We start from the raw sequence: 22,260 nt of genomic DNA, 5'->3' as shown, positions 1-22,260 counted from the left end.
CAAGGCAAGCTGGACATGGTCAAACAAGCGATGACAAGACTGAACATCAACACCTTAGGAATCAGTGAACTAAAATGGACAGGAGTGGGTGAATTTAATTCAGATGACCTTCTGGTATATTACTGTGGGCAAGAATCCCTCAGAAGAAATGGAGTAGCCTTCATAGTCCACAAGAGTAGGAAAAGCAGTACTGGGATACAATCTCCAAAATGACAGAATGATCTCAGTTCGAATCCAAGGCAAACCATTAAGCATCACAGTAGTCCAGGTCTATGCCCCAACCACTGGTGCTGAAGAGGCTGAAGTTGACCGGTTCTATGAAGGCTTACAACACCTCCTAGAATTAACACCAAAAAATGATGTCCTTATCATCACGGAGGATTGGAATGCTAAAATAGGAAGCCAAAAGATAACCGGAATAACAGGCAAGTTTGGCCTTGGAGTACAAAATGAAGCAGGGCACAGGCTGGTAGAATTTTGGCAAAAGAATACAATGGTCATAGCAAACACTCTTTTCCAACAACCCAAGAGATGACTCTACACATGGACATAACCAGACGATCAACACAGAAATCAGACTGACTATGTGCTCTGCAGCCAAAGATGGAGAAGCTCTATACAGTCAGTAAAAACTAGACCAGGAGCTGACTGTGGCTCAGATCATGAGCTACTTGTTGCAGAATTTAGGCTTAAATTGAAGAAAGTAGGGAAAAGCACTAGGTCACTCAGGTATGACCTGATGAATATACAGTAGAGGTAACAAATAGATTTAAGGAATTAGATCTGATAGACAGAGTGCCTGAAGAACTATGGACGGAAGTTCACAACATTGTACAAGAGGTAGCAACTAAAACCATCCCAAAGAAAAAGAAATGCAAGAAAGCAAAATGTCTGACTGAAGAAGCTTTACAAATAGCTGAGGAAAGAAGGGTAGCGAAAGACAAGGGAGAAAGAGAAAGTTACACCCAACTGAATGCAGAATTCCAGAGAATAGCTAGAAGAGATAAGAATGCCTTCTTAAAGGAACAGTGCAAAGAAATAGAAGAAAACAACAGAACAGGGAGGACCAGAGATCTCTTCAAGAAAATTGGAGATATGAAGGAAATATTTCATGAGAAGATGGGCATGATAAAGGACCAAAATGGCAGGGACCTAACAGAGGTAGAAGAGATTAAGAAGAGGTGACAAGATTACACAGAAGAACTATACAAGAAAGATCTTAACATCCCTGATAACCACAATGGGGTGGTCACTAACCTTGAGCCAGACATCCTGGAATGTGAAGTCAAATGGGCCTTAGGAAGTCTGAGCAACAACAAAGCTAGTGGAGAACACACTATTCCAGCCGAGCTGTTCAAAATCCTAAAAGACAATGCAGTGAAAGTGCTACACTCAATATGCCAGAAAATTTGGAAAACTCAACAGTGGCCACAGGATTGGTAAAGGTCAGTTTACATTCAAATTTCAAAGAAGGACAATGCCAAGGAATGTTCAAACTACCGCACCATTGCACTCATTTCACATGCTAGCAAAGTTACGCTCAAAATCCTACAAGCTAGGCTCCAGCAGTATGTGGACCGAGAACTACCAGAAGTACAGCAGGATTTTGAAGAGGGACAGCAACTAGAGATCATATTGCCAACATACACTGGATCATGGAGAAAGCTAGGGAGTTCCAGAAAAACATCTAGTTCTGCTTCATTGACTATGCTAAAGCCTTTGATTGTATGGATCACAACAAATTGTGCAAAGATCTTAAAGAGATGGGAGTACCAGACCATCTCATTTGTCTCTTGAGAAACCTATATGTGGGTTAAGAAGCAACAGTGAGAACTGGACGTGGAACCACTGATTGGTTCAAAATTGAGAAAGGAGTTCGGCAAGGCTGTATACTGTCGCCCTGCCTATTTAACTTATATGTAGAGCACAACATGAGAAAGGCGGGGCTAGAAGAATCACAAGTTGGAGTTAAGATTGCTGGGAGAAATAACAACAACCTCAGATATGCAGATGATACCACTCTAATGGCAGAAAGTGAAGAGGAACTAAAGAGCTTCTTGATGCAGATGAAGGAGGAGAGTGCAAAAGCTGGCTTGAAACTCAACATTAAGAAAACTAAGATTATGGCATACGGTCCTATCACTTCCTGGCAAATAGATGGGGAAGAAATGGAGGTAGTGAAAAATTTTATTTTCCTGGGCTCCAAGATCACCTCAGAAGGCGAATGCAGCCACGAAATTAAAAGACACTTGCTCCTTCGGAGGAAAGCTATGGCAAATCTAGACAGCATACTAAAAAGCAGAGACATAACCCTGCCAACAAAAGTGCATATAATCAAGGCTATGGTTTTCCTAGTTGCAATGTATGGCTGTGAAAACTGGACCATAAGGAAGACTGAGTGGCGAAGAATTGAGGCCTTCAAATTGTGGTGCTGGAGAAGACTCCTGCAAGTCCCTTGGACTGCAAGGCGATCAAACCGGTCAGTCCTAGAGGGGATCAACCCTGACTGCTCTTTAGAAGGCCAGATCCTGAAGATGAAACTCAAATACTTTGGCCACCCAATCAGAAGGAAGGACTCACAGGAGAAGACCCTGATGCTGGGAACAATAGATGGCGAAAGAAGAAGGGGACGGCAGAGAATGAGGTGGCTAGATGGAGTCACAGAAGCAGTTGGTGTGAGCTTAAGTGGACTCCGGGGGATGGTGGAGGACAGGAAGGCCTGGAGGGATGTTGCTCATGGGGTCGCGATGGGTCGGACATGACTTCGCGACTAACAACAACCACCATCGTTTCTATGTATCCTCACTTTTTTATCCCCATTACAAAATGTATTATTTTGCCATTCTTTATTATTTGAATCAGTAACATCCACATAATCGAATGCTTTAATATATCTAATGCCATTTTATGCTAGCTTTTTTTTTTTACTTATAACCTCTAATATAGTCAATACCCTTCTAATCAAATCTGATGTCTCCCTACTATAAAACCACTTTGATCCACTTTAATAGATTTATCAATGAATGTATTCATTCTGTATGCAAATAATGCTGTGAAATTTTGGCATCTTGGTTTATCATTGTAAATGTCTATACGAGCCTGGATCTGTTAAAATCTTATTAGGTTTCGGTATTAAGACTACTGAAGAGTATTTCCAAGATTCTGGCATCTTTCCTCCTTCCAATGTTTTATTAAACTAAGATTTTAATTTTGGAATCTTTAAAAAAACTTTATAGTATTCTGATCTTAGTCCATCTATCCCAGGAGTTTTCCTTACTTTTAATTAATTATACTCTCCTCTATTTCTTCCTTTTTAACTGCTTCTTCCATTAAGTCTCTGTCAATCTGTTGCAGTTTCTTCCCAACGTTTTTCTCTGTATACAGTCTAACTTTATCTAGTGATAATTTTCCACCTGTATAACTCTTAGGAAAAAAATCTATAAAAATGTATAAATATTCCCAATTTATCTAAGTGCATCTTAGATTACACTTTTTCCCATTTTTATCCTGAACTATCCCAATTATTATTATTTTTATTTTCCTTTGTTGTGCAGCATAGGCCAGCAAACTTGAATTCTTATTACTAAAATTAAAACACTCCCTCTTCAAATATATTAAATCCCTCTGTATTTTTCAACTGTTATATTTTGCAATCCCTTTCTTTTAGCCTTTTTCTGTTAATTTTTTAAATCACTCCTTTGTATATAATTCTTCTCCAATTCTCTTATTTCCCTTTCCAAATGTTCCACCTGTTTAGTCTTCTTTCTTTTTAAATTATATGGCTCCTTAATAACTTAATCCCCTTTGTTTTAATGTATTTTGTATTTGATGTTGTAAGCCGCCCCGAGGCCTTGGCAAGGGGCGGCATAGAAATGTTTTAATTAATTAATTAATTAATTAATAATACAACCACCACAACTGTGTCCCAAAAGTAGACCTTTCTTACTACCTTCTCTATTATTAATTTCCCAGATTTCTTTCAATTCTTCTCCATTTTGTTTATTGTATACCAATAATGTAAAATGTTAGCATCCAGCCTCCATCTGAATTCCTCCAGGGAAACTTCTGGCTAATGGTGCCAATTAGACCTTGAATTATGTCACTCCTGCTGCCTTGAGAAGATTTAGGGGTTAAATCCTGAGTACACAGTTCAAGTTAAAGGGGAATGACCCAACCACAAGTGAAGATTTAGTTAAGAAAGCAGCCAATCATTACAGCATAAATAATTCCAGCCATTAAATTCCTACCAGAGTGAGCTCTGCCCCAGTGGAGGAAAAAATCTGGGATGGAGAAAGAGATTAGCCTTTAATTAGAAAACCTTTATCTCACAACTGCTTCCATTAATTCAATTTCTATACTAAGGCTAATATTGTCAAGACTAATAATCAATAATTTCTGAATAAAAGAGATTGCTCATAGATAAGAGGTTTTTTAAAAAAGGGAGGAAGTTTTACCTCTGAACTATCTTGACCTTTGGTTGTTTGGGTTGGGAAACCAGGAAATCAAAACACTGCTATTTGCTTAGCTTGACATGGTTAAAGAGCTCCCTCTGCTGAATGAATAATATTTAATAATATTTGACATCAGGTGGATGTTACAGAAACCATTAAAGGGTGAGATAAAGAAACCATTCAACTTGAATTTAACTAGAATTACAAATTTAGAGTTCGAAGAGCAACTGCCAGAGGGAACTTTGGAGAGTAGAGAGATAGTGGTAAGCAATAGAATGATGAAAGCCTTTAAAAATGCTCAAATCAGGCATTAAAGAGTTAAGAGAGGATAAGAGAAGCTAAAAGAAAATTTGAAAGAATGCATGGAACACCTGGAAGAACAATTGAAAGATGAATTTATTGTTAAGATAAATCAATACAGGATATTGTTACTCGGATAAAAGCAAAGAATCAAAAAGAACTAACAAAATTCAAAAATCAAATTAAAGCTATGACTACTAAATTTAAAGAAATAGGAACATTGGCTGAAGCTAATACATTCAAGATATAGTATCAATCAAAACGAATAACAGAATTGGGAAAAAAGATAATTGCCTTGGAGGACCCTTTGCTTGAAAGGGATCATGGAATGATAATCTTCAGGAGAGAGACAATTTAGATGTTTTGGAAGGCTTAAAGAAATACTTCCAGAGGAAAATGGGGAACATGAAGATATAGAAAGAGTACACCATATTGGTCTTAAGCATGGATCTAGAATGTTCCCACGAGATTTAGTGATCAGATTTGCCAATTTTTATAAGAAAGAATTGCTTATGAAAAGGTTGAGATATAAGTCAGGTCAATTGAAATTCACATTTATCAAGATTTCTGCTATCAGCCTATATTGATTAGATGCTAGTTGAATCTAATCAAGATAATTTAAAAAAGTATTAGATATACCTAGGGATACCAAGTTTGTATGAGAGATTTTTACAATGAGAAATACAACAGAATTGATTCACTAGATCGAGGCATAAATTTGCTATATGAATGGGGCCTTACAGATGAAGACCAATGGAAGCATGAAATGGCAAAATTAGATGAACATAAGGATCAGGAGGGGACTGCAGGTGGCTCAGTGGTTTAAACCACTGTGCTGTTGGGCTGGTAGATCAAAAGGTCGCCAGTTCGAATCTGCACAACGGGGTTACTTCCTGTTGCTCCGTCCTAGCTCCTGCCAACCTTGCAGTTTGAATGCATGCAAATGCAAGTAGATAAAAAGGTACCACTTCGGTGTTTAGTCACAGTGTTCCGTGCACTTCGGTGTTTAGTCATGCCGGCCACATGACCATGGAGACTGTCTGTGGACAAACGCTGGCTCCCTCGGCTAGGAAACAGAGATGAGCACCGCCCCCTAGAGTCATGCATGACTGGACTTAATGTCAAGGGGAAACCTTTACCTTTTTAAGGATCAGGAAGCAATGTCAGGAGAACAAGGAGAAAAAGAAGTTGGAGTTGTTGGTGGAATTCCCCAACTCAGAGTACTGACCCAAGTAATGAAAAATGAGAGGTAGTTTTTTTGATCTTACAGGGAGAAATGAGAGGAGAAAATTCACCAAATGATAATCAAATGCCTTTTTTAAAAAAGGTGTTTAAAGAATTGGAGGCAATAAAGAAAGAATTTGTAATAATGGCTGGAAATCTTAATATGGTAATGAATAAAACAAGTCATAAGATAAATGCTATTAAAGAGGAAAGAACATACAATATTATAATATTGAGCAAAATGATAAATAAAAATGGGCTGAAAGGTGGTTATCCAGTCTGTCTGAATAACTCCAGCAAAAACACTGTCATTAGCAGGTCACCTCCCTCTTTACCTCTCATGCAGACTCAAACAAACCACACAGTTCTTGTATTAAAATATAATCATTTACAGAACAGAGTAAGTCAAAGTGATATTCTTTTTTGAGATGTGGAAGAGGCATCCGCCCATGTAAAGAGCTGAACTGAAATTTCCTCACCTTCCTCTTACAAATAAAGGACCTGTCTCTACCTTCTGATGCTTGTGGGCTAGATGCCCAGAATGCTGGGCATTTCTTAACTGGTCTGCTTGTTTCACCTGTCATTTCCTGTCAGGGTCAAGGAACTCTCCCTGTATCCCCTACCACTCCAGCTCTGAAAAGTCTGTCTCCCTTTCCAAGACAGGCTGGTTCTCACACTCTGCCTGAGAAACTTTGCTCTGTCTGAGAAACCCTCGAAACTGCCAAGTCCTCTGTTCCTCTTTGCTTTTCTGCCTTCGCCTCAGAATCAGATCAATTCATCTGAATAGACTGTAATGTGTGAGAGACAGGCCCACTCTCTACAAGCCCATCACTTCCCTGGGTACTTGATTGTACTGCCCTGTTTGTATGACAGGACAGCTCACTGTGAGTTATTTAATCCAGACTGTCACATGTGTGGTACCACCTTGAATAAGGAACCCCCCACTTGAAGGTTGTTACTGTAGGGATTTGGCCTGCTTCTCTCATAATGCAGCATTCTAAGGTAGATATTTCAGACTCAAGCTAAACTGGAAGATGAGTAGGAGGTGGAATTGTTTCACTGCATTGCTAAGACCAAGAAGTGATGAGATTAGTGAAGCAGCTGGTGAGGACTAGACTGCCTCTGGTTTTGGGGGAGACACTGTGGAATGGGGAGGATCAGAGGGGAAGATAAGTCACTCAATCAGCCTAGTAGTAGATCAAGCAAGTGGACTGATGAAATAACATTTGGCATTCCTACCATCTGGCCTAAGCATGATACAAACCTTCCTGAGGATGGATTCAACTCCATTTGGCAGGGAAGGGAGGAGGGGAATTCACTTTGGAATCAATTTCTGGTTTAAGCAGAATCAAAATCCACTAGAGGACTCCTTAACTTGATAGGTGCCTCTTGCTAACAATCTTTATGTTACTCCCTCTGCATCATAAAGCCAGATGGCCAACATTAACATAATAAAAGACTATAGATCAAGATCCTCTTGATCTGCTGGGATGGGAAATGGAGAGAGATTGTGGAAGATAGACACCTGCTGATGACAAACTTTGCATATTTAGCCTGGTGTTCATGGCTGCCATGACTTACAGCATCTTGTCCAAACCCTCTCTGATTACTTTATTAGGAAGTTGTTTCTGATGTTCAACCAAAATCTGCCCTCCTCCAATTTAAGCCTGTTATTTTATATCCTACGGCCAGGGACAACAGAAAGCCCTCTTCTGTGAGACAATCCTTTAGTTTAGTTGGGCAAAATATGGCCCAAAGGCCACACACACTTCTCACAGTCACCTTTTGCAATATGGCAGTGGGGCAAATATATTCTTTTTAAAACAAACAAACAAACTGGTGTCCAGAGTGGCCATGGAGTCCCAAAAGAGTCAAATGTGTAAGCTAAGAAATGCCATTTTGTTCTAATGTTTAACAATTTTATCCCCTCCCTTGTGTTATGTATGAGGAATATGTTGCCCAGAATGCTCCCCATACCCATCTCTCAAAGCAGCCAACCTCTGCTTTAGATATTTAAAAGGTGCTATCATGCCTCATCATTCATCTCCTCTTAGTGTTAAACATAGTAAGTTCCTTCAATCTGTCCTCACAGGACTAAAATTGAGAACTTTACCAGAAAGTAAGTGGTAAAATGATGAGCGGGATCAGCTGCTGTAGACTGTTAGAAATGGTTTTATCTACTTTGCATTCTCTGTATTTTGTAGCTGGCCATGGTTTGTCTTGCGTACTATTGCTTTACTGCAAATGTGCTTGTCAATGCAGAGAACTTGACACTCTTGTTAGCACAACTCCAGCTGAGGTGTCTGGCATTGCCATCTGCCTGATGTTGTGGGATCAGTTTCAAGTTACTGCTATCTGATGATGTTGACAAGATGCTTGCAGTTGCGTAACTGACCATGTGGTCTCTCAATCCTTGCCTTTCTGGGCTAATAACAGCTAGTTGAGGATTGGTGGGCCAGGGAGTGGTAAATAAATTTTGGTGTGAAGGATGGCTTTTGCTGTTCTGGAGCAGGCAGTAGTACAATCACACCTAAAAAACCACTTTGGATCCACCACTGTTTGATAACTGCAGCCCAGTTGCAAATGTTCCTTTTTTTAGGGAACATACTTAATAGGGCTGTGGCAGAGCAACTGCAGACACTCTTAGAGGATACTAGACTTATTCCAGTCTGGGTTTTAACTGAATCAGTTTTAGCTGCCCTGACAGATAAATTTTATCAGGAGAGGAACAGGGGGCATACAACCCTGTTTATTCAATTTCTTACTGGCTTTTGATACCATTGACCACAATATCCTCCTGGATCAACTCCATGGGTTGGGTATTGGTGGTACTGTGTTAAAGTGCTTCTGATCCTATATGCAGGTTCAAATCCAGAAAATAACACTATATGACTGTTCCTCAGACACCTGGCAATAGAGTGATGGGGTTCTGCAGGGTACTATCTTGTCCCTAATGTTGCTTAATAGCTATATGAAGCTGTGCACATGATCTACCTACACTTTAGCAAAGCTTTCGACATAGTGCCACACAACATTCTGATAAGGAAATTTGCAAAAAGTGAACTTGATATTAGGTGGATCCAAAACTGGCTGCTAAATTGGACACAGAGTGTTCATCAATGGCACCTTCTTAAATTGGATGGAGGTAACCAATGGGATGCCAAAGGGTTCAGTCCTGAGTCCAGTGCTCTTCAACATCCATCCAATGTTTTGGACGAGGAATTACAAGGAAAGAATCAAATTTGCAGACAATACAAAACTGGGTGGAATAGCAAACTCCCTAGAAGACAGAATGAAGATCCAGGGTGATCATGATAAACTTGAACATTGGGCTGAAAGCAACAGAATGAGATTCAGTAAGGACAAGTGCCAAGTCCACCTAGGAAAAAGAAACCACAAATGCTTCGATACAAGATGGGGAATACATGGCTCAAGAGAACTGAACAAGAAAAAGATCTTGGAGTAATTGTGGACAACAGGCTATGAGCCAACAATGTGATGCAGTCACCAAAAGGGCAAATGCTAGTTTGGGATGCATTAACAGAAGTATTACTTCCAAATCATGAGCAGTAGTAGTTTCCCTGTACTCCTCACTAGTCAGACCTCATCTGAAATACTGTGTCCAGTTCTGGGCACCATGATTTAAGGAAGATGCAGAAAAATTAGAAAGGGTGCAGAGAAGGGCAACAAAAATGATCCAGGGTTTGGAAACACTGCCCTATGAGGAGAGACTGAGAGAAGTGGGTATGTTCAGCCTTGAGAAGAGAAGACTGAGGGGAGACATGATATCACTCTATAAGTACCTCAAAGGCTGCCAGAAAGACAAAGGTCAAGATCTCTTCTCACTGATACCAGAATGTAGGACACAGAATAATCAATTCAAGTTGTGACAACCCTAGATATCAGCAAAAGTTTCTGAGTGGGATGGTATAAATCGGTATCCTGCAGGGGTTTCGACCCAATGGCCTTCATGGGCCCTTTCAACTATTCTATTCTATGATTATTTAAAAGCATGCTACCTTGAATGCTTAAAATTGTTAACGGAAATGATACAAGGTAAACTTTCTGTTCTTCAAGCTCTCTATCCTTTCTATCCTTCAAAATAGGAAAAAAAATTCCACCGAAACAAGAGAGCATTGCTTGTCTAGGTTTTTGCCTTCCATTTTCCCAGAAAGGGCAGACATTGTTTTATTGACTTATGCCATGTATATCAAAGCCAAGTACATATTTAATGATTCATAAATGCTACTGTACTTGTTATGTAAGAAAGGCTTGAAAGTCACCCTTCAAAATCCATCTTAGGGACTCCATGAAACATCCCTATTTGCTTGATGCAAAGCAACATAACATTCTTGGCTACATAGCAGACTTGCTTGACTAAGCAAGAGTGAGCCAGAAAACATTCCTCCATGATTCAAACACATAGAATCTACTAGAAAAGGATGCTTGTCTGACAGGCATTAAAGAACTGTCAAAATTTGTCCAGAAAAATATTTCTAGAATCTTGAAATGGTGAACTAAAACAATTTGAATCATGATAAACTGCACAATAAAGAGGTAAATCACAGCATAATTTTGTTTTTTTAAAGAACACTTTCAGTAATACAGATATCCCACACTAGATTTCTTTTTTGATTCTCAAGCAAGAGCAATCCTACAATTAAAAATCCCAAAAGAGAAACAAGTTTAAAACAATGGAAAATATACAGACATGTTACATAATAGTTCCTTTTCCATCAATGAGGAGAAAGTAAGCAAGAAAGAGATTTCCCTTCTAAAGTATAGTACTTAATGAAATATTTGGGTCCACACATATAGCATTTTTGTTAAAGTATCTTTAAAATGTAAGCAACATTTTTATGACAGAAACATGGTACATATATGCACTCAAGTATTTAATTAAGTACTGCAAACAGATGATGAGAATACATTCTTATAAAAGAATTAAGGAAGGAAAAACAGGCTGACACTGAATAATTAGAATGGTCTAGTTACTAAACTCTAATTCATAGGCTCATTCAAATTTTTGCATTATGTCTAACACACTTTAGTTACCCTAAATAATGTCCATCTATATTCAGTAGAAAGCAATAAATCCAACCCCACAACTCCCAATTCTTGCAAGTCCACATCCACCTAGGGACCTGAACACCTAACTTTCTCAGGGTGATGACAGTAGTTATTAATACATGTAATAAGAAGAAATTACTTATCTGTTTTGTTTTGTAATACAGCAAGTGTCATTATGAAATACAATCCTAATCCAATTGGAACTAAGGCAGATTAAGTTCAGTAGAAGAGAGTTACACAAAATTTCCATGGAAACTGTAAATTTAACTGGATCATGCCCTATGGCTTTATCAGTTTATCAAACTATTTCAAAAACGTTATAGGAACATTATTTATAATTTTAAAAATTATCAGGTGATACTTAGATGTATAATGTTTTTTGGAAATTTTTAACCATACCCATTTTATCCCATGCAAACCTACCTTCTTATCATATACATCTTGCCAGTTTATTCCAGCAAAGAAACTGTGTCGCATAATTTCTTTAGCATCATCTGGTCCTCCACCAAGACTATTGGAGGAAAATATAAATTACACATCTTATTAGTGAAAGCAAATACCCCACCCCAGCAAATACTCTTTTTATCTAAACCTTTTACACTTTTTAATTTATATTTTTAATCACCACAGGCAATCAAAGCCATTCTATAAAATAACGTGGCACTTGACAACTAAACTACAAAATTTTTAATTTTTTTTTAAATTGTTTTTAAAAAATAAAAATACACATATCTGATTTGTATGTCTTGATCAACATAGTTTGAAACTCAAGTACTCCCACTTAAACTGGCGGGAACTGCAGTTCAAACAAACTGGTCTGGAAATGTAGGAAGAGCTGACATAGACAGATTTTCAGTATACTGCTTTATATTTTCCTTGAAGATGCAAAGTATGCATTTTGTACAACAACAATGGTACCCAAGACATCCAAGCATAAAATACTTGACCACCTTGGTCTGTCTGTATCACATTGCTTGAAGATGATAAACAGTTTTTGCAAATGTAAATTGAGTGAAACTGCCTCAGTGTTTCCATCCGACGCAGTCTTTATCAAACTGCAGAGACATTTAATAACTAGAATTCTGGAAATACAATTCTGAAGCACAATAGTTTTGGGACACAGTTTTTTGCTTTTTTTTTTACTTTTTCTGCAGCATACTACATTGGCTATAGTACTCACTACTCTTTCTTTTCTGATTTTTGTTGATATTTCTATCTTTAATATTTCTATTTCTTGCAATAATTACGTGCCTCTTACTTTTAATGTCCCTTTCTCACTGCTTCCTTTGAAAAAACAGCAATCTCTAGAGCTAACATCTTTTTTCACACTGTTTCAATAATTTCCTCTTTGGTATGATTATCAGCTATCCTGTTTACATAACCACTGTAAACATTCCCATATTAGGCCAGGGGCAAAAATCATCTTAAAATGAAATCAGGCCTTGTATCTGATTACAGAATTACTCTATATAGATACAGTATTTCAGCTTCTTTTAATGTATTCCTTATTTTATTGTGCTGTTAATACTTTATTAAATCACTTCAGTATAAACATAAATGAATACACGTAAACAAATGTACCCTATCGATGTTCCATTTCAAGTTCTAACCTTTACTTCTATGGGATGTTAATGAGGAGTGCAATTTCTGAGGCATATGAAGAGGCTGCTTTCACACTATCTATATAATCGTCATCCACTCAGATTGCAACTAGTGGAGACAATAGAAGATCCCATATTCTTTTAAATGATGAAGGCAGCTAGTTAGGAGACAGCCAGCTCAGAGGTATGGCATGACACGGAACACATGTTATTTGCACCATAGATGTATGCATATCATACACAAAAGTTCTCTCAGAGAGCAAAATAGTAGTTTTAAGGAGAAAAAATTAGTCATGAAATCAATATGGAGGTCTATGCTAACTCATTCTGCACATTTCTGTGCTCCCAAACCAAGAATCTCAGAAGTTTCTTTTTAAAAAAAACAAGCCAGAAGACCCAATACTGGATTCCATGTCATTCACTTAGTTGTGCCTCAGTATTTGCAGAGAATCCAAATGATGCTATTGCAACACCATTATTTTCCATTATTTCCTATGCTGTTCTCTCATCAGCATCTGCATCATTACATCTGATTTGTGATTATTTACAGGATTTAAGCCTAGCAAATCAGTCTTTAAGCTTTTCTTGGCTACTATATCTTTAAACAACCTTCCTCGTAGCTTGTTCCTATAACTGTTTGTCTAACAGAGATCTGAATTAGCCTTTAACAAGATCAAAACCATCCAATTCCCACTCCCTGATTTCCATTTTTGCAGCAAAAATAATTGCTCATTATTGTGTTTAAATTTTATGAGCACTATTTAACAATATTGCAAAAAATTGAACAATTGCTCTAGAAAATCATAATTATGGTTTCACTGTCTCACTCCCTTAGACACAGTAAGATTAAAATTTAAACATATGCGTAACTAATCTTCTTTTGAACTTACCGTTTATTTGGATCTTTTATTAGGAGACCTGAAAGCAGTGATTTTGCATCAGATGAGAGAGTTCGAGGAAATTTTATATCTTCCATAAGTATGAGTTCAAAAAGTTTTTCATGATCCTGGTTGTAGAATGGCAGCCTGCCACACATCATTTCATACATGACAACTCCAAGACCCCACCAATCCACCGCACGACCATAATCATTGTCTTCCAAAACCTAAAATAGTAATAAAAAGGTACTAACATATATACTAAATGCAAGATCTATAAAAGTTCGGTATGTGCATCCATTTTACAGGACTTACTTTGTAAGTAGCTTGAACCCTATTAATTTGTTTAATTCATCTCTTGAAATCAAGGGTTTGACCAGCTCAACCTGGTCACAGTGTTTGTGCATAAAAGAGTCCTGCTTATTTTACCCATCCTCTACTTCCATTGTGAGAACATATGCTTCGCTGCGATTACTGATCTGTGGAATATGATTGCATAAGTGGCACAGGAACCCACTACTTGGTTTGTAATGTCTTTTTCCCTAGTTGTACCATTTTGTGACCTTTTTATTTATTTTTTTAAATTTGTGCTGAGATGGGGGGCGGGGGGTGTCTCATCCTGAATGCCTGGTAAGAGTCAGCAACCTGAAGGGCCTTCTTCTAAAGTTCAACCTTTGGGCAGTCATCTTGGTATCTCTGGGTCTGTTCTGTAAAGGCCTGGCAAGGCAGACAGACCTCCACAACATGCCCCTCACCCAGGCAGAAGAGGCAGAGGGAATGGCCATCAGAGGAGAGAGATCGCTGTTACAGAGGACACAGCTCTTAAATGCCATCGAGGGTTTCACTGCAGAAGATGGGGAATGTCAGAGAGAACAAAGGCACTCAGTGAGCATGTCAGGAGTGTGGGTAGGAAGCAGATAGAAAATTGTATTTTTGGAAAAAAATAAGATAAAGAGGGAGCCGGTTCACAAAGGAGGAAGGAAAGAGATGCAGGGAAAGGTTTAAAGGAGAAAATGTGAGGGCGGGGGCGGAACTATAGAGACTCTTCTTGAGGAGAGATGCATTTCCCAATCTAGGCACAATGGCAGTCAAAAAGAGATAGGAAGCAGCCTATCCTATGCTCTCCCGGAACAGGAAGGGGAAGGGGTTCCTCCTGAATTTAACACTTAGCTATAGAAGCTTCCTGACAGCAGGCTGTGCACAAGTGCAAAGCCCATACAAAGAAAGACCCAAAAAACCCCCTAGGAATTTATTCATAAAAAATTGTGCATTTATTTTTACATGTTCCAACTCCAGTTATTTTCAAAGTGTTCCCCATTTGATGCAATACACCTACCAAGACGAGTTTTTTTCCACTGCTCAAAACAGGTTTTGAACTCATCGATTTTGATACCTTTCAGTGCTTCTGTCATTTTTTGGTTCATTTCTTCTACATTGGCAAAACATTTCCCTTTGAGGATTTCTTTCAGAGAAAACAACAACAACAAAAAGTCGCACAGGGGAAGATCAGGTGAACAGGGAGGGTGGGGCACAAGGGTCATGCTGTTTTTGGTCAAAAAATGCTGAACACTCAGCAGAACAAAATTTCACCACCACACATTGTTCATGTAAATCAGCCATCACAAAATAGGCAAATGAGTTGAAAGAGACCCCCCCCCAAAAAAAAACCTCACTGAAGCCGAATGCAGCCTCTCACAACAACCCATCTGGGTACCCTGATGCAGATGGGTTCCTAGAACACTCACCTAGCGGGGGACGCCTGTACTACAAGCGCCCTGCCCACCAGAAGATAATTCCTGGGGGGTTGTTTGGATCCCTGCTCATATATATGATACACAAAGACCACAAAGTACAAAGGAGCTTCAGAATGCTCTGATGCTAGAGTACTCCCTGGATGGCCATAGGATTGCTCTGTCTATTTATATTGATCAACAACCACTGAATCTCTGTTGATGCTGTGATGTCCCATTTATTTTGCCTTCTCAACATGTCCTCTTATACAATTGTTTTGAACTGCAGCTATACCTTAAGGCCCTAAGTTTGTAGAGCTGTTTTACTTCCAAAACTTTATTAATGAAAGTGACCCAGAAAGAACACTGAATTCATTTATACCCACTAAGACAGGGATCTACAACACCTTTAACACCTACCTCTGAAGCTCTCTGTTCCTTGCCCCCCTCAAAATTTTATCTTTAAAAGAAAATTTGGAAATAGTTCTTCCTGTTCTGAAACCAGTTGTTGATCAGCCATTTGCTGGTTAAGAATTAGAAAGTTGCTTCTTGGCTCTGCCCAATCTTCATTGCTCACACAGGCCTTTTCCCTTTGAAATCTCCCCCCTCCCCCCATTCCCAGTCTCTAGTCTTGATCTTTTTCTTCCCCTTCCCAGCCCTTCTCTCATCTCTCTCCCGCTCCCTCTCCCGCTCTCTCACACACAGTACCTCACAGCAAAGGAAGAAGTAAGAGTGCCATGTGCAAAGGGTCTCAGCATGGAGTTGAGGTAGAAAAATGTTTGCTTTTAGGACTGGATGCATATGCTTTTCCTTTCAGTCCGCCAAAAGGTAGAGTGGTGTGTGTGTGTGTGTTTGTATGGAATGCTCAGAACAATCACATTTATATATTTATTAGGTTTAGATGCTGCCTGATTAGCTGTAGGCTCTCTGGGTGACTTACATTTAATCAGTACAGCAATACAATACAAAATCAGCAATTACAATAAAACCAATAGTATCAGTAAAATCAATCAATGAGTTTGATCCAAGCATGCATAGGATTACAACCTTTGTTGTGTTTCTGTAGGGACTAATACTTTTCTTGTGACAAGCCAAGTACCCACAGCAGCCATTATGTGAGCAGTCACATACTCCATGGAAAATATTTTGTGGTGGTGCTCACAGAAGTTTCTCAAATTGTTGAACGTGCCCACAGGTTGGTGACCTGTGAAGTAGGGTGTATACCATTGCTAACTAGAGAAAAAGCACAAGTTCTTTCTCTCTCTGGTTCCTCTCCTCCTCCCTCCTCATCCCAGACTGGCCACCATGATGAATATGCAAGACCTGGCTGGGAATTACTGTGACTTGTTGTGTCCTGAGAACCTGATTGTCCTGATTCTAATAAAGTGCTAACAAAGAGCAATTGTTTAAACATGTATGACCAGGAGATCATAAATCTAAAGCTAAAACAAGAAGCAGATACCATTAGGAAGCCACGTTAAAGAGTGGTAAATCTATCATCAAAGGCAAGGATGATGCAAAAGCAAAGTCCTAAGCAACAGCTGAATATTTCAGATGGACTGAGTAGGAATGCCATGTTCAGAAGCAGCAACTTGTTTTCAGCATCAGTTGTTCTTTGAGGCAAGTGTTTATGCTGGCTTGGCTGACCTATACCCTTACTGCACACTTGCAGGCAGTCTACTTGCAATGCTCTTCTCTCTGCTGTGGCCTTGGCTTGTGGGAATGTCTGGATTTTCAACTTGAATCAATTTCATTCTCTGGGGCTTTGAGCTGGTTCCTCCTCTGGCTTAACTGCATGCTTTCTGTTGTATGAGAGGAATGCCAAGGGTCTGCTGGGAGAGTCCTGCTGTTGTCTGGACAACTGTGTCCTGGGCTTTCCCTTCCTATTTCCCAGAAGAGGGACCCGCTTCAGTTAAGGTCATGTCCTCTTTGTCTGCTGCAGTGAAGTCTTGACCAGAGGTAAATCCTCTTCCTCTTCTGAAGAAAAGTCTTTCAGGGGAGGCATGACATCAGCCAGTTGGATTGAGAGTTAAACAATCCTCCCATAACTTTAAAGCAAACCATTGGTTTGGTAAGGGTTGTTTAACCCTCAAATAATCCCCAAAGATAGATTCTCCTAGCAAACCATGGATTTGCCTATTCATAATGCTGGATGGCATACAGCACAGTGCCCCAAGGGTTAATTATCCCATGGTAGGCTCTTGCATTGTCCAAACCAATTAGTTCAGTATCTCACTTACCCAATCACTCAGAAATACTAGTCTCAAGAAAGTGAAAATATACATATCATAATCCTTCTATAATCTCTGCACACTTCACTAAATGCAATATTATCAGAGAATAAACTATGGAACTGATGATATGCTATTTTCCCATTAAAAGAAATATGGAGGGGATCCTATCCTGCATCCCCATCCAGCTGACTAGAACAATGTCTTCATCCCTTTGGATGAAGCAAGAAAAAGTTTCTCCTTGCCAAAGGTCCATATCCCACCAAGAACCATGGTCTTTACTCCAGCTGATTTTTGTCTAGGAAGATTTTTGGCTGGTAAGCAAATGAAGGAAGAGGGACAAAGTCATCCACTGTTGAGGATCCTGCTTTCCTCTCTAATTCAGTTAATGGAAGAGTCAGTCCACTGCCTTACTGAGAAAAAGATCCCCGGAGAAAAATTGACTGAAAAGTGGTAAAGTCAAACCCCCAATAAGGAACTTTTTGCCCCAAGGGTCTTTGGTGGCAGTGGGGGTGCACTTTGCCCTCTTTGCAGCCAGTTTTCATTAAAGAGGACTATTCTATTCTATATAATAAAGAAACTGCTCTATTCAATTGCAGAGGAAAATTGCCTTGGTGGATGCTTCAGTATGGGCACAGTGGTTCTTGCAGGCACTATGACGGAGATCCCTGTTTTAAATCAATTAAACCAACTCATTAACTGACTCTGCTTTGCAGTCCTAATTTTACTGTGCCTTTCATGGCTACGCCACATTAAACAACACAGTACTGAAGTATTACAAATGCTAATTTTAATGAACAAACAAAAAAGCCTGAAAAGCAGCAAAGCTGCCTTTTTTGGGCTCAAGAAAATCTCTTGTATTGAAAATGGGTGGGTTTAAAAGAATTACTCAGAGAAGAAGGATAACTAGGGGTATGTATATTAATATTTAAGGATGTAGTAGTTTCAAAGCTAGCTTCAATAGTATTATTCTGAGATATCAAGTTTTATGAATGCTATGCCTCAGAGAAACAGATGAATAAAATTATATAGCTTCTAGAGGATATTTGTGTGTGCATGTGTGTATGTGTTTTAAGGATAATGAAATTACTCTTACAGCTCAATCTTGTGCATGTTTGCTTAAATGTAAGCTTCGCTTAGTTGAATAGGCCTTACTCCCAAAAGCATATGCAAAGGAGCATGTTCATGTGTATTCGTTATATAATATGTGAGATATAAATGTGGAAAGACAAGCATTTTATCAAGAATACTGTAAAATATATGATCATTTACAATCAAAGTTTTATCCTGAGTTCTTGTTTTGTTAGCTCTAACTTGGCAATCAAATAAATTTTTATTTTTACACTATTACAGAAGTGCATTTTTCTAGGTTTCTAAAACCACCTTATTCAACCTTCCCCATCTGTCACCATCTGCTTCTTTTTAGCATGTACTTTTTGTGTGATCACATAAGCATGTGAAAAATAACTAGCATTCAGATGATTATCTGCTCGTACATTTGAGGACTGGGCATAATAAAAGTGAACTGCCAAAAACATACTTAACACTTTTAATTTTGTTGGGTCTTGCCTGTGAGCTACATTTGCTTTTCAAATTGTTCTACAAACTGGAGGGTTCAGCAAGTACTGCTAACTCAATGGAAAAGCTGGATGTCCAAATAATTAACAGAAGATTAGTTTGCAATGATTCTAATGAATATAAATCGTATTTATATCATGTTCTTATGGGCTTCCAATAATCTATCATTTGAAAGACTGATGAATTCTCTATCTGTTTAGTTTGAATAAAGGTGAAGCAGCAGCTTATATGCAGGGCCTACTGCATGCAATCTTGCTGACACAAAGGAGGGACAATTAAAGGAAACACAGTTACATAGCAGAAGTTTGCCAATGTTTCCTCAAGATATATGTGTCTAAGTTTTGGAAAACTTGCAAAGCAGCAGTTCTATACTTGTACATTAGCTTCCAAGAACACACTCTTGCAGCCTTGGTTTGGCATAAATTTCAAAACACAACAGATGGGCCTATTTTCTCCTTATCAAGAGTATACTATTGTATACCATGATACTAACATAATGAAGTTAGATATTATGGACTGTATCAATTTCATACAAACAAAACATGACTTCCCCTTCCTCATCTCTTTGTCCCCCACTTTGTATCCCCTAACCTCCCAGATCTGATTTTGAGGGCAGTGGGGGAAGAAAAATTGTTCTATCAATAGTCTCTGTTCTGCTGCTGGATGAACACCATTAGATATACCATTGGAAAACATTGTAGTTGCTTTATCCATTGAACTTACTATATGTAGATACACAATCATAATTTCAATAATTATTAGAAAATTAGGGAGAAAAGGTCATCTATTGGTCCCATTGAAAAAAGGGCAGGGATCAAATACCTCCTAGATGCTTCCTCATCTCTGGGAGATTTAGATTTAAATTTTCTGAGACTAGTTCCAGAGCAAAGTCAGAAATGGAGAAAAGAATGAGCAATGCCACATTGTTAGGGCGACATGTAATAATGGTTCAAACAGGAAAAGTGTCAGTTTGTCCAATACGACAGCCCATCATGAGTTAATTTACCTTTCAGGTGTTCTCCCTGGCTTCTCTTTCTTTTTCCCTCTCTCCCCATCCTACACTGGCTACTACAAATACGCAAACCCTGGTTGGGGGTTGTCATGGCTTCTCCTGTTATACAAATCAACAAGCTAGGTTCCCACAAATAAAGTACTGTGGTCCCCACCAAGGCCTTGCATATTCATAATGATGGATGGAACATGCTAGGCACTTTGAGGGTTAGTCAACACATCATAGGCTATCCTGTCATCCAGACTTGATCAATATTTCACTCACTCAACTGGTCAGAAACACTAGCCTGGATACAATGAAAACATGCAACTCCCCATCCCTCTGAATTCTCTGCATACTTAATTGAATTTAATATTATCCAAGTAGAAACCCGCTCACATGGTATTGCTCTATAGGGAGAAATCTGGGGCAAGCCCTGGGCTTGCATACAAATTCCATGCTCCTCTCACAGCATGAAAAAGAGAAAGACTAAAGAGGAAATCCTGCATTCAAAATCTCCTTGATCCTGGTAGATAACACCCAGTCTGAAGCTGATGAAGATATTTATATAAATATTAATGAAAACCTCACAAAAATCACTGTTCACATTGTAAAACATGTTCTAGATAATTAAACTGTTCATGAACAGATATATTAGCAGCGTTCCTTGACCTTTCCCCAGCTTTGCTTTGGATTCAAAATTCCTATCCCTTTATTTTCAGTCATCTAGAATGTGATGCTCTCTTTTAATGGTTTATATTTTCATAAATCTATTAAAAGATTGAGATTAATGTTTCCTCCCCATTTTTCCTAAGAAAAAGACATTCCCCATACAATTACAAGTATAGAGGAATTAACCTCTATAAATATTTTTAAATGGTTCTGCTATAGAAAGTACTAGCTGAATTAAAATATTCATACTAATGCTAAAATTACACATTTTTAAAATTCCCATGAGATAAAGCTATAATAAAGTAACAGCCTCAATAACACTATCTGTCAGTATTTAAATATACAAATTACTGTTAACGAAATACCCTGTAATTATATGACAAGTTTAAAATGTACAAAGTAAAATGCTGACATACCTCAGGAGCCAAGTATTCCGGTGTGCCACAGAATGTTTTCATAGTAGCTGCATCTGTGATCCCTTCTTTGCAAAGTCCAAAATCTGTAATTTTTATGTGTCCATCTTTATCCAACATTAGATTCTCTAACTGTGTTTTACAAATACACAAAAATGTATTTTATTACTTCTTTTAGTTAAAAATAATAGCTTAAAAGAGAACAATGTTGTAGCAATTCTGTTACTCCACTTTCCCTGTAAGTAAGAGCAAACTAGATAAGACATGAAAGATAAGTGATTGGATCTCTCAGTGTTTCTTCCTGTTTTTTTTTAAGTAGCTGCAATACCTCCCAAACTGGATTAGAGTCCACAGCTCTCTCTGGTGAGGGAAAGCTGTGCTATTTTCTCATTTTAATTCCCACCCCTTGCCCATCTGCTTTTACCCAAGGGGCAAATAATAGTTTCTGGGGGCAAATTAGATTAAGCAGCATCTGCAGCTACTTTTAAGGGGGGAAAAAGAAAAATCAAATAGTCCTTATATGATGCTGCCATAATTATCATTTACACCCTCATACTACAATTGCTGTTCTTATAGACAGTATTTCCATTTAGAAAATATGCTAATTTATCCTCCTAGATAATAAAACAAGCTCTGAGCAGACATTGCACCCTCCTTGCAACAGTAATCAGAAAGAAAATGTCTGGCAAATGAAAGATAGCTTAAAAAAATGAGCTCTGGGTCATACTAAAGAAGTACGAGCAGGATGGGGGACACTGCAAGTAGTGGCCTGTGAGTATCTCATCCCCTCCTGGATAATTAACTGGGCCATGTGAATCAGTTCTATGCTAGAAGGCAATGAGATGAGTCATGGTTTCATTCATTGCCAAGAGCATGTCTTAGTAGTCTAAATTCAGTGCAGTTGACAATCTGAATCAATTGGTGCCCAATGGAAAAATTCTCAGATTTCCATGATACTGTAGTCCAAGCAGAGTCTACAATGTTAGTGCCTCTCCAGCTGTAGAGAATCCAGTGAGAGAGAGGTTCTCTCTCATCAGTGTGACAATTTCAAATGTAATAATCAAGAGCTCAATTGCCTGAATAATGCAACAGAAGAACACTGAAATACTGACTCTAGAAAC

General features: G+C 38.5%; 1 protein-coding gene across 8 annotated transcripts in view; it reads right to left on the bottom strand.

The window, feature by feature from the left end:
* AKT3 (AKT serine/threonine kinase 3) overlaps positions 1-22,260 on the bottom strand; it is a 186,434-nt gene that overhangs the window by 16,185 nt on the left and 147,989 nt on the right. For 6 of the 8 annotated variants that reach the window (XR_006413700.1, XM_044419601.1, XM_044419584.1 and 3 more), the window contains exons 10-12: positions 21,143-21,271; positions 13,537-13,751; positions 11,469-11,556 (exon numbers count right to left, since the gene is read on the bottom strand). Coding sequence is in view for 7 of the 8 variants with exons in the window: in XM_044419601.1 (XP_044275536.1) it covers positions 11,469-11,556; positions 13,537-13,751; positions 21,143-21,271 (432 nt within the window). In the remaining variant the exon portion in view is untranslated. Of the gene's footprint in view, positions 1-4,247; positions 4,281-11,468; positions 11,557-13,536; positions 13,752-21,142; positions 21,272-22,260 lie in introns of all 8 variants that reach the window. The other 2 variants (XM_044419611.1, XM_044419617.1) reach the window with 1 other exon arrangement.

This window comes from Varanus komodoensis, unplaced genomic scaffold (genome assembly GCF_004798865.1).
Source record: "Varanus komodoensis strain SLA01 unplaced genomic scaffold, ASM479886v1 scaffold1, whole genome shotgun sequence".
Classification (NCBI taxonomy): Eukaryota; Metazoa; Chordata; class Lepidosauria; order Squamata; family Varanidae; genus Varanus; species Varanus komodoensis.
Note: the sequence above shows the minus strand (reverse complement) of the source record. Positions and strands in the feature narration are given on the sequence as shown.